Source organism: Caloenas nicobarica, chromosome Z (assembly GCF_036013445.1).
Source record: "Caloenas nicobarica isolate bCalNic1 chromosome Z, bCalNic1.hap1, whole genome shotgun sequence".
NCBI lineage: Eukaryota > Metazoa > Chordata > Aves > Columbiformes > Columbidae > Caloenas > Caloenas nicobarica.
In genome coordinates, this window is record NC_088284.1 from 18,953,854 (window position 1) to 18,966,291 (window position 12,438).

General features: G+C 53.3%; 1 protein-coding gene across 1 annotated transcript; it reads left to right on the forward strand.

Moving 5' to 3' along the window:
* Positions 1-753: 753 nt before the first annotated feature.
* Positions 754-11,180, forward strand: LOC136001947 (uncharacterized). The gene is made up of 9 exons (XM_065656703.1): positions 754-835; positions 1,090-1,235; positions 1,902-2,115; positions 2,267-2,382; positions 2,847-2,993; positions 6,748-6,852; positions 8,112-8,150; positions 8,732-8,875; positions 10,555-11,180. The coding sequence occupies exons 4-9, from the start codon at positions 2,310-2,312 to the stop codon at positions 10,905-10,907; spliced, it is 861 nt and encodes a 286-aa protein (XP_065512775.1). The 5' UTR covers positions 754-835; positions 1,090-1,235; positions 1,902-2,115; positions 2,267-2,309; the 3' UTR covers positions 10,908-11,180.
* The last annotated feature ends 1,258 nt before the right edge of the window (positions 11,181-12,438 follow it).

Sequence of the window (12,438 nt, forward strand, 5' to 3'; positions counted from 1 at the left end):
TCCCGACCCTGCCTGCCCCTCAGCTTCTCCCCCTGATCCCCTGAACTGTCTCCTGACCCCTGCTGTGAAACCTCCCAACCCCTCTTAATCCCTCTGAAACCCCCTCCCTGACCTCCCCCGCTCCCTTAATCCCTCTGCCCAACTCCTCCTGACCCTCCCAAATGCCCCCAACCCCCTGTTCATCCCCTGCCACAGGTGGGCAGGGCTGCATGGCCTATGACGTGGTGGTGAACTCAGGGTTCTTCCGCACGCTGCAGGTGAGAGGGAGGTTGGGAGGGCCCAGGGTGTGTTGGGGGAGTTTGGGGGTTTCTGATCCCCCCACCCTCCTTCCCCTGCAGGCCGACCCCCTGTACCGCGAGTTCTTCCTGACTATGGCCATGGAGGGGCTGGTGGCGAAGTATGGGCTGGAGCTGGAGCTGACTGGTGGAACTGGGAGCACTGGGAGTGGGGGCAACTGGAGGGGCTGGGAAGGAGCTGGGGGATGAACTTTGGGAGTGGAAATGGAAGAGGGTGGTGGGGAGGATCTCACCACCACCCATGTGACTCCCCCATGCCACCCCTGCCCAGGCTGGTGAGTGCTGCGGAACCGCTGGTTCTTGGGCTCCATCTTGGCCCAAAACATTTGGACGTGGCCTTGGCCCAAAATCGAGGAGCTTGAGAGGTGAGTGGGACCTTCTCCACCCCCCTGCCCCTCCCACACCCCCCTGTGACCCCCTTGCCTGACCTCTACCCCTCCCCCCGCAGCCGCCCTGCCCCCCCCCAGTACGTGGTGGTGGCCGAACCCTCGTCCCAACACTCACAGGTGCTGCAGGCACGAGTGCTGCTGCCACAGGCCGTGAGTTGGGGGGGGCACCGGGGTCATTGGGAGGGACTAACTTGATCCAAGGGGGTGTTGGAGGTGAGGGGGCTTCTGTAAATGTTGGGGGGGAAGCTGTTGGGCAGAGGAGGGGCGCTGTGGGGGGCTGTGGGGCTGGGTGGGGGCTGGGCAGATGTGGGGGAGATTTAACCTGGTCCAGGGGAAGCTGGGGAGACTCTGGTTGTGGTGGGGCCGTTGCGGCCCTTCCCCTGACCCCGCCCGGCTCCGCCCAGGCAGGGGCGGAGTCGCTGTGGCTGGGACTGGGTGAGGAAGGCTGTTGCTGAAGGGCGAGCGGAGCGGCCCTGCCCTGCTGGAGCTGGGGCTGCCCCGACCCCCCGACCCCGCCCACTGCCACGCCCACTTCCACCGTGGAACCAAGGTGAGTGTTGCCGTGGTGATGGGCCACACCCTGAGCCTCGCCCTGATGCATGCCCTGAGCCACATACATCTATGTTACCCAGGTAAAGGCTCCTGCTCGCTCAGCCACACCCGCTATCTTAGCCACACCCCTTTCCTGGCCCCACCCTTCCCCACGGCCCCACTCCTTAGCCAGGAGGTGCTGCCCCACTGCTGACCGCTGACCTTTTCCCCCAGGTCCTCACTGTGACGATGCCCCTGCAGGCCTGAGGGTGCGGGGCCGCCCTGGATGCCTGTGTCCCACCTCCCCCCCATTCCCTTTTTTGTACAAAAACATGTAATAAAAGGTCAATCAAACTCATATGTGTGTGTGCAACCTCACCGGACACCTGGGTCCCCTGCACTGGGGGCAGGGCCTCGCAGTGGTCCCAGGCATCTGAGTGCCCACCCCTCCCCCCACACAGGCGGAAGTCTCAGCTCATGATGGGGGATTTAGTGGTGAGCTGGGAGAGGGGGGACAAGGGGTGGTATCCCAGAGAACCCAGGCATCTGGAACAAGGAGAGAGGACCCAGGCATCCGGTGGGGACCCAGTGTTTCAGGGGGGACCCAGGTGTCCGGGACAGGGCGGGCAGCAGGGGCACACACATTGCACATGTGTGATTCCCCCATCCTGCCCTGTCCCTGCAGGCTCTTGGAGTGGCAGCAGGAGGATGCAGAGGGACTGGACCTGAGCTCAGGGGTGCCCAATTCTGAGGGAGGCAGGTTGGGGAACGCCCACGTCCGCATTGCTGGACTGCACCTGCTTCAGCCTGCCCAGCGCTATGGCATCAGCTTCTGCATCAGCTGTGGCTTCCACTGCGACCTGGGGGTGGCCATGGTCAGTGGGGGCAGGCAAGGACAGGTACGGGGGGCACGGGAGACTTGGGGAGGCATGGGAGGAGCTGACGCATGGGGGTCGTGTTTGGGAAGGGGCAGGTTCAGTGGTTTTTGGGGTTCGGGGGATTTGGAAGGGGTCCTGCCTGTAGTGATCCCCCTGCCCTCTCCCCGCTCAGCACGCCCAGTTCAACTGGGACTCCGAAATGGTGCAGATAATCCATGGCTCCTTCTGGGGCTACTTCGTCACCCAGATCCCAGGGGGATTCATCAGCCAGAAATTCACCGCCAACAGGTTGGAGGGGAGTGGCATGGGGTGCGTGAGGGGCAGCACCCCCAGCACTTACAGCTGGACCCATCGCGTGTGTTCCCTTCCCCGTTGCACATGCCACATTGCACAAGGGTGTCTTGAATGTGTCCCCCAAGTTTCCTCCCAACATCCCCCAATTGACCCCAATTCCCCCAGCTCCCCCCAATTGCGCCCAACCCTCCCTGGTGAGGGTCAGGGGTCAGAGGTAAGGATCAGGGCAGTCCTGGGGGCATTAGCTGTGGGGTCAAATTGGGGCCAGGGGTGGAGTCAGGGTCAGGGTTGGGTCTAGGGTCAGAGGTGGCTCGAGGTTCAGAGGTCAGAGATGGGTCGGGGTCAGATCACCAGGTGCGGGTTCAGGGCTGGATGTCATGTCCCTGGTGGGGGGTCAGGAAGGGCAGGTCAGGGGTCAAGAGGTCACCGGCAGCCCTGCCCTGCCCCTCCCCCCACAGTTGGCCATGCCCTGGCACCAGTTCTTCACCTCCAAACCACTCTGCGCCATCATTGTCCTGAAATTCTGCCACAGCTGGACCCTCTACCTGCTGCTCATCAGTCAGCCCATGTGCTTCAAGGAGCTGTTCAGCTTCAACATCAGCAAGGTGAGCCATGCTCTGCCTTGGCCTGCCCTGCCACACCCCTTCACGCCCAGGCCCTGCCCGGGTCTCACAGCCACATCCCCCGGAGGTGGGGGGATGGAATTACAAGGAATGTCAACAGTATGTAGAAAAATAAAAAATGAAAGCCAGCTGCACTAGAGGATTTCCATTAGATCAAAGAAATAATATATTCTGAGAAAGCTGTTACAATATTAAATGTTTTCAATATGTGTGGCAACTACAATAGACTCAACCTGTTCATCAGTGACCTGGATGAAGAGACTGAGTGCACCCTCAGCAAGTTTGCTTATGATACCAAACTGGGAGGAAGGGTTTATACACCAGAAAGCTGTGCTGCCATCCAGTGAGACCTGGACAGGCTGGAGGGCTGGACAGAGAAAAACCTGATGAATTTCAACAAGGGCAAGTGTAGGGTCCCACACCTGGGGAGGAGCAACCACAGGCAGCAGTACAGGTTAGGGGTGGAACTGCTGGAAAGCAGCACTGCAGTGAAGGACTTGGGAGTTCTGGTTGACAACAGGTTGGCCATGAGTCAACAATGTGTCCCTGTGGCCAAGAAGGCCAACGGTATCCTGGGGTGCATTAGGAAAAGTGTGACCAGCATGTCAAGGGAGGTTGTCCTACCCCTCTACTCTGCCCTGGTGAGGCCACATCTGGACTACCGCATCCAGTTCTGGGCTCCGCATGACAAGGAATTACTGGAGGGAGTCCAGCGTTGGGCTACAAAAATGATGAGGAGTCTGGAGCATCTTTCTGATGAGGAGAGACTGAGAGAGCTGGGCCTGTTTAGACTGGAGAAGAGAATGCTGAGAGGGGGTCTTATCAATGTTTATAAATATCTCAAGGGCAGGTGTTAAGATGATGGGACCAGACTCTTTTCAGTGGTGCCCAGAGACAGAATTGAGAGGCAACAGGCACAGACTGAAGCACAGGAGGTTCCATCTAAACATGAGGAGAAACATCTTTACTTTGAGGGTGACAGAGCCCTGGAACAGGCTGCCCAGAGAGGTTGTGGAGTCTCCTTTTCTGGAGACATTCAAAACCCACCTGGTCACATTCCTGTGCAATCTACTCTAGGTGTACCTGCTTTAGCAGGTGGGTTGGACTAGATAATATCCTTCCAACCCCAACCATTCTGTGATTCTGTGACTTCTCTCTGCGTTCTCCTCATCACTTACTCCTATGATATTCTAGGAAGAGTTTATTAACTGTAATTTGGGAGTTATTTGTTGAACACCACCATTGCTGAGGCATGTAGGAATCTCATGCTTGGTCTGATACAGCTTTTATACCACTTTATGGTTTAAAAAATTCCTTATCATGATAAGAGGAAGAGCATACCTCTGGGACACTGAACTCAAAGATTTCCCACATGAATAGACAAATGCAGCCCATAGTTACTACATGAACAGGCCAGAAGCATCCTCTAATTCTAATCTTGTTCACATCGCTTAAAGCACTTTTGAATACGAATATTCAGAATAACATTCAGAGTAGCATTCAGCTGTGACTGACACCTACAAAACGTTCCCATTACCTGGAAGCACCTGTTAAGGATTCCTGGATCTGACTGGTTCACATCACCAAAGGGTTCAGCTCTTAAAGTGCAGCAAATGTACTTCAGCAAATTCTTTTTTAACCTCACCAGTGCAGGCAACTTCTCTCCTTCCCTCCTTCTCCTAAGAAAATCCTCTCCAGTCTCTGGCAAATAATTCCATCTTGGATTGATTTTGAAGGGAAATCCCGTGGTGAAACACAGAAAAAATTTCCACCCCTACAAGTATGAAAGTAAACAAGCATAAGAGTAAAGAAATTTTAAAGTGTTGCCACTCAGTGCCATGATTTCTCAGAGGATCGCAAACCAACACAAAGCAGGTTAGAGATTTATCATTCACATCTTTCAGTCAGAAGCTGCTATTGAGGCTAACACGCAGTTTTAAAGTTTACCAAACTTTAAAATCCTCCCAGTAAGACTTTTCGGAAATGTTGGAGTCTGTATGTGAGTTGAAGAAGAGCTTCTTAACCTGACTACAACTTTACATTAAGATGGTAGTCACTACATAAAGCAACAAGGGTTTTAACAATGCAAAACAAGGCAAGAGACGTAACAAGAGAATCACAGAATCACAGAATCACAGAATGTTAGGGATTGGAAGGGACCTCGAAAGATCATCTAGTCCAATCCCCCTGCCAGAGCAGGAACACCTAGGTGAGGTTACACAGGAAGGCGTCCAGGCGGGTTTTGAATGTCTCCAGAGACGGAGAATCCACAACCCCCCTGGGCAGCCTGTTCCAGTGTTCCGTCACCCTCACTGAGAAGAAGTTTCTTCTCACATTTAAGTGGAACCTCTTGTGTTCCAGCTTGAACCCATTACCCCTTGTCTTACTGTTGGTTGTCACCGAGAAGAGCCTGGCTCCATCCTCGTGACACCCACCCTTTATATATTTATAAACATTGATGAGGTCACCCCTCAGTCTCCTCTTCTCCAAGCTAAAGAGACCCAGCTCCCTCAGCCTTTCCTCATAAGGGAGATGCCCTTTTCCTAACTTTTAGCATTTGATTTCCTGCTTCTCAGCCTCCAGCCTGTCCATAGAGAGGGCAAGCAGGAGGATTCTTTATGCTGCTGCTCAGCAGTAGCCAAATAATTCTATTTACACTGTGTGTATTTCTTGGTCCTTTCACACCTAAGCTTTTCTCCTGCTGTAGAGCCCTGCCCTGTACTTAGTTCAAAGCTTAGCAGTACTATATGTTTCAAGAGTCCAAGCTATGATACATCTTGGAAGCTTCTTTATCCTGCAGAATCTGAAAAATACACAGCACAGTCAGGGGTTTTAATTTTTTTCCTGTATTGTCAAGCTGATTAGGTAGATACCAAAAGTTGGCCCTGGACCTTTAGATGGCTGGAGGACAGTAGCAGGTTCTTGCCCTCCTGGGTAGGTACTAGGTCCTGCCATACAATGGCTGTTTGTTGATAAATACCCGGTAACTTATTTCTCCTGCACCTTACATTCGTCACCTGTAGTGTAAGACTCAATCTTTTTCACCTTTCAGCAGTGCTGGAATAGTTGCTATCTGTAAACTTCTCTGAGATTCTTGAATGGAAGATGCTATAGAAGAGTGACAAAAGTTAGAGGAGGAAAGTTCTCTGGAGAGAAGTTTCATTTCACTTGACAACACTACAGCGATGATGAATTTTTCTGCCCCACAGAAAAACATTTAAATATTTTTCATAGCAGAATGCATTGATGTGTGTGAACACTCAAAAGAGAGGAAATCCCTTTTAACTACATATGTCTCTTGATTAGTTAGCACTCCTTTAATGTTGGCGTTAAAGTCTTTGAGGAACAAGTGCCTCCAGACAGACTACATAGTTTGAAAAGCAATGGCAAAGGACTTGGTGATTTCTGAAGACAGGTGAACACAGACAGGAGAATAAGCAAGGGAAGGATTTGGTTAGGTGTGTATGCATCAAACACGGCAGTTCACCACTCTAATTTTGTTAACAGGACTAACGTGCTTCAGCCTTTCAGCTGTATTTACAACTAACAAAACACAATGCTCATTCTCAAGATGTGCATGCCTTTCCCTGTGAGCTGCAGGATGGCAGATCCCACAAAGCAGCAGTCACACAAAAGAGCAGCAGGACACTGCTCTGGGGCCAGGCAGCATGGAACTGGCTGCCAGGTCCTTTGGCCCATGTGGGCATTTCCTGATTTCTGCATGTCCTTCTTGCAGGTTTCACTGCTTTGGCTGAGAAATTCATCCGCAGGAGCGGCATAGACAGAGGCACCGATGAGCTGGCAGAAATGCCCAATAACTACCTTGCTGACATTACGGAGGGTAAGAGCCACGCTGCAGGACTGTCTGGCATCAGGCTGTGAGGCTGCTCATGGAGAGTGGAGGGTCAGACATGCTGAGCAGCCTGGTCCTGCCTCCCTGTAAGGCCTGGGGCTTTTTCTGGCCTGGAGGAACAGTAAGAGCAGACAGGGTCTCCAGGTGAGTCCTAGAATCACAGAATCATAGAATCATTTTGGTTGGAAGAGACCTTTAAGATCATTAAGTCCAACTGTTAAAACTGGCACTAAAACATGTCCTTGAGAACCTCATCTATGCCACTTTTAGACACCTCCAGGACTGCTGACCCAACCATTTACCTGGGCAGCCTGTTCCAATGCCTGACAACCCTTTCTGTGAAAAAAATTTTCCTAATATCCAATCTGAACCTCCCCTGCTGCAACTTGAGGCCATTTCCATTCATCCTTCTACGCAGGAGAAGAAACCAACACCCTCCATAGTACAACCTCCTTTCAGGTAGTCGTAGAGAGCCAGAAGGTCTCCCCTCAGCCTCCTTTTCTCCAGGCTGAACAACCCCTGTTCCCTCAGCTGCTCCTCAGCAGACTTGTGCTTCAGGCCCCTTCATTGCCCTTCTCTGAACTCTCTCCAGGACCTCAGTGTTTTTCTTGTAGGGAGGGACCCAAAACTGAACACGGTATTGGACATGCAGCCTCATCAGGACTGCGTACAGGGGGACATCTTGACCCTTCTGAACTGTCCATGAGCACATTGTGGCCACCCCTTTGGCAGCTCTTGCAGAGCAAAGCAAGAGAGTCCTCAAAGATGAGGAAGGAACTGGAGCATCTCTCCTGTGAGGAAAGGTGGAGAGAGCTGGGACTCTTCAGCCTAAAGAAAGCTCAGGGAGCATCTTAGTAATGTGTCTAAAACCTGACAGGAGGGTGCAAAGAGGACAGACCCAGGCTGTTTCCAGTGTCAGAACCAGAGGCCGCACCACAGGCACGCACTGAAACACAGGAGGTTCCTTCAGTACGTCAGGAAACACTTTTTGACTGTGAAGGTGACTGAGCACTGGCACAGGTTGCCCAGGGAAGTTGTGGAGTCTCCCTCCTCAGAGCTACTCAGAAGCCATCCAGCCACCGTCCTGGCTGCTGGCTCTGTGCTGCCAGGGAGACAGGCTGGAGTGGTGCTTTCCTGAGCTGTGGTGCACCCTTGCCCGGGGGCTGCTCTCCAGCCAGAGGGCTTGCCCTGTGTCTTCTGGAAGAAGGTGTCCACCTGACTCTTCCTTTTCTTCTCTCTGTCCACAGAGATGCTGTGTTTTGGTGGAGATGTCTTGAAGTTTGCCAGTATGTACTTCAGACTCCGATGCCCGTGTGTACTGCTGTGCAGCATGTAACTGTTGTGGCAGCCATTTGCTCTGCTCTCATCTCAAGAGGCTCTCTGTGGCACCTTGAGCTAGCATTCTGGCCATTCACACACCCCCCATGCAGTGCCCTTTCTCCAGCCTTCTCTTTCCCCTGAGCAGTTTGCCTTTGGCAAGGGCTGTGGCTCCCCTCACTCTGCCCCCACTTGTAGGGCCCTGGGCTGGGGGTGGGGGCAAGGAAGCCCTGAGAGGAGGAGACCCCCCCCACCGAAAGTGCAGCCAAAGGGCTGTGTCAGGGTGGTGGAGGAGGAGGTCCTGGTGTGCTGCAGCTGCAGAGGAGCGCTTGGGGCAGGGGGTGCCACCGCTACTGGCTGGCTGCTGCTGTGGCTGCATCAGGAGAGGGGAGGTGTCGCCGTGCCCAGGATGTGCTCCTCCAGGATGATGCTCCCCCACAAGCCCATCATCCTCAGCACGTCAGCTGATTTCTGCTGTCCCTGCCACTGAGCATCAGTTGGGGAGAGTTACGTCTCAGCAGAGCCTTGACCTTCCCTTCGCTTTCTACAGGGGATGCTGTGCTGGTGCTGTGGCGCACAACAGCTGAGGAGGTGGCGAGGACCTTCAGCCTGGTGCTGCAATGCAGCCAGCAGGTCCAGAAGAAGTATGGGAGTTGTGACACCAACGTGGGTCAGAAGCTCGGCCTGAAGATAGGTATGGGCGCTGTGCAAGGCGCAGATCTGTGGCATTTTCCCCTGCCACCGGGTGCTTCTCAGCAGCAGGGAATGCGGGGATCCCCACTGGGGCTAGTGCCAAAGGAAAGCATCTCCTGTGAGCATCCGAGAGGCCAGCTGCAGTCGGAGTGGGAATGAGACACCAGGACTGCTGGTTTTGCGTGCGTTTGCAGATACAGAGGAAACTAAAAGGCAAAGCGGGTGTCAGATCAAGTATTAGGGCCTTTGAATGTCTGGAGGAGGTAGCAATCCTTTCATTTTTTCAGGTGGGAGCAGTTTGGTCTCCTTTCCCCTGCTGCATTTTCTCCTGCCTTTGGCAAAGGGGAGCTGCTTTGCTTATGGCTGTGAGAAGGGCTTTTGCAGGCTCTTGTGCCTTCTCAAGCAGACATCTACAACCTGCCTGCATGTCAGTGGAGCAGGAGGTGATCAAGATGCCTGGCACTCTCAACACATTGTGAATGTCGGTTTCATTTGCCTATTTCTAGACACCCACTTCAGGGCCCGTCTCCCAGCTGGGCTTCCGATTAGCTTCTTAACAGCTGAGATGTTGAGGGCCATAAAGCAAAAAGTGTTCCTTGTGTCAGTTCTGCTTCTCCCTCCCTCCCTCTCTCACCAGTGGTCTCTGCCGGGCCCATGAGCTTCGTGAGTGTTGGGGACGGCTTGCAGCATTACTTCTGTGTCTGCGGCCAAGCCATGCACGACATTCATGAGGCCTATGGGCTTGTGGAGGAAGGTGACGTGAACCTCTCAGCCATCTCCTGGAAGCTCTGTGAGCAGCACTGGCTTATGACCGAGCATCTTGCAGACGACAGATCTGTGAAGTCAGGTGGATGGGATGACCTCTAGAGCCATTCAGAGGAGCCGGACCTGGCCACCAAGGAAGGAGGTGTTGGAAGACTGAGGAGCAGAATGTGGGGACAGTTGTAGCTGTGAAAGATGACAGGCAGCTGAAGCTCTTGTCCTTCCATCTCAGGGGTAACTGTGAGCTGAGCTTGCTTGGTTTGAGGGGTCAAGAGGCACTGGAAGGCTTTTGGCTCGGCCAGCAATGTCCTCTGTGGGTCATGGAGCTGTTGTTGACAGCTGGGGAATGCTTGGCTGGTGCCTGCCCAGCTCCAGTGCTTGTGAGGAAGCACTTCTGTCCCATCTAGCCAGGTGGGCTTGTTGTCCCCTTTTCTGGGCACTGACAGTGGAGGGCAGGCTCTGTCCCTTGCAACCCCGGGCAATGCCAGTGTCAGTGCTTTCATTCTGTATTTCTTCAGGTTGCAGGCATGGAGCAGATGTCTTGGTCTGAATGCTGAGACACTTTACGCAAGCTTGCAGGAAGGCCAAGAAGCCACTGCTTGGAAGGGCAAAGTGAGTGCCAGCTTCACCTTCTTCTGTGATTGCCCCAAAACACAGGCCCTGGCTGCTTCAGAGGCCAGAGAGGAACCACCTCCACCCTCTTTCGCCTTTCAGTTAGCACTCATGCTTTTAGCCCTCCTGTGCATCAGCTGGGACAGTTGCTGCTGCCGCTGTCTCCTCCTTCCAGGGGACAGCTCTGCCCTGAGCACCTGGAGGTGGAAACAGGAGTAAATACAGAAGCCTCTTTCTCCTCTCCTTCCAGTGCCAGCCCCTGCTTTCCAACACCTCCCAGTGACCACCTGCATTTTCTCTCCCCAGGTGCCACGAGTCCTGTTCTCTTGCCAAATTTTTCTGATGTGGAGATGCTTAGGACATACATACCAGCAGCTGCTCTCAGGATGGTATGGCCAGGTCACCACTGCAAGGGGCTGCATTTTTGGAGGGCACAAGAAGCAGAGCATTGCAGAGATGGAGTTCTCACAAGAACAGACAACCAAAAGAAAATGCACACTGAGAAGACAATGGGGAGAAACTTGAGCCAAGGGGCCCCGGTGCTGCACTGTTGTGTGCCTTGTCCTCAGAGAGACATGGGCATTGGGAGGCGGGCGTCTGTCTCCTTGTCTTACCGTGGGTGTGGGTCTGGATGTGCTGCACACATGACAGTGAGATAAACGGCAGATCCCACTGAAGTCCCTAGAGCATCCCTGAGGGTCTGCTCTCACATCCATACCCGTCCCAAGATGGGATGTTACCAGAGCACCTTTCTCTCCTTGGTCATTTGAGTTATGGTTGTGTGTCTGCCTGCCACAGGCTGGGTAGCCTACCCGACATTTGCACAGAGAGGAGGTTTTGTCCCTTCTGCAGTAGTACCTGCCACTGCCAGTGCACCTGCTCTCCCTCAGTATCTGATGTGGGCAGTAAGCCCCCAGGAGAGCAGGCTGGTGAAGCCATCATGCTCTTGTCTTCCAGCTTGAAGACAGAGTGCCACTGGCCCTCTTGTCTGAGCTGCGGCCAGTCAGCTGCCTCTTCTGAAGTACGCTGGACATTTCATGTCAGTGCATTTCCAAGAGATGCTCCACACCGCCACCAGGATAATACTAGAAGTCCTGTATCCTCACAAGGGTGAACTCAACAAAGTTGTCCTGTTTGATAAAGTGAGTGTGGGGGGGCAATTGCCTCCCTCGACCGTGAGAGGGTGGGCAGTGAGCAAGAGGGAGAGACTCCCTCCTGGGCATTGTAGCAAGATGTGCTGCATCTGTCCTTGGCAGGGCTGCACGTTCCTCAGTGTGTTTGGACTCAATGGAGAAAAGCTGCCCATGAGAATATTCATGCGTTGCAGATTGCTATTCGGATCTTCCAGTCATGCTCCGCCATGCTCAAGGATGTCGAATGAGTATGTGACAGGGGCGGGGGGCACTTGCTGCCTGGGACGGCACAAGGGGTCTTACCAGAAAGAGATGTGCCGTCTAGCTTGCCCTCCGTTGTCCCTGGCAGGTGCCCTGAGAGGTGGTGGCATGTGGCCCTGGGCTTAGCCCACGGTAGCCACGCAGAGTCCCTCCAAGCACGCCCTGCCAGCCATCGTGCTGGCACCAGTGGCTGAGGGAACTGGGACTGTTTAACCTGGAGAAAAGGAGGCAGAGGGGAGACCTTCTTGTTCTCTACCTGAAAGCTACCTGAAAGGAGGTTGTAGCGTGGAGGGTCTTGCTCTCTTCTCCCAGGACGTGAGCAAGAGAACAAGAAGTTGCACCAGGGGAGGTTTAGATGGGATACTGTGGGAGATTTGAGGGATTTTCTTGAAAAGAATGGGCATTATATGGAACTGAACTGAACAGGCCTGTGAGGCCTATGTGAGCAAGAAGAGAGCAAAACAGCCTACGTGCCTTACATGACTTCAAGCAGCCTTGAGCGAGAACAAGAGGAAGAAAAAATTAGGAGTCAGCAAGTCAGCAATTTTGTACTGAAGTAATGCTGAATGTTAGAGCTCTTGCTAACGGTTGATATCCAATCCCTTGTTAGTTTGCGGCACGTGAACAGTAGCTATTAACCAATGATATGCAGCCTGTAAGCGTGTGGACAGAGCAGAAAGATATTTAAGGAGTATTGTAACAAGTAATAAATGGCTTCAGCTGAATTCATATTGGATCATGTGGAGTCCGTCGAAAACGTCCTCGCAGGATACCAGGAAAAATTTGTTCACAGAAA

Coding starts and splice junctions, on each gene's coding strand:
- LOC136001947 (XM_065656703.1), top strand. CDS start 2,310: ATGGCTCCTTCTGGGGCTACTTCGTCACCCAGATCCCAGGGGGATTCA. Junction 2,383..2,846: donor CAGAAATTCACCGCCAACAG/GTTGGAGGGGAG, acceptor CTCCCCCCACAG/TTGGCCATGCCCTGGCACCA. Junction 8,876..10,554: donor GAAGCTCGGCCTGAAGATAG/GTATGGGCGCTG, acceptor TTCTCTCCCCAG/GTGCCACGAGTCCTGTTCTC.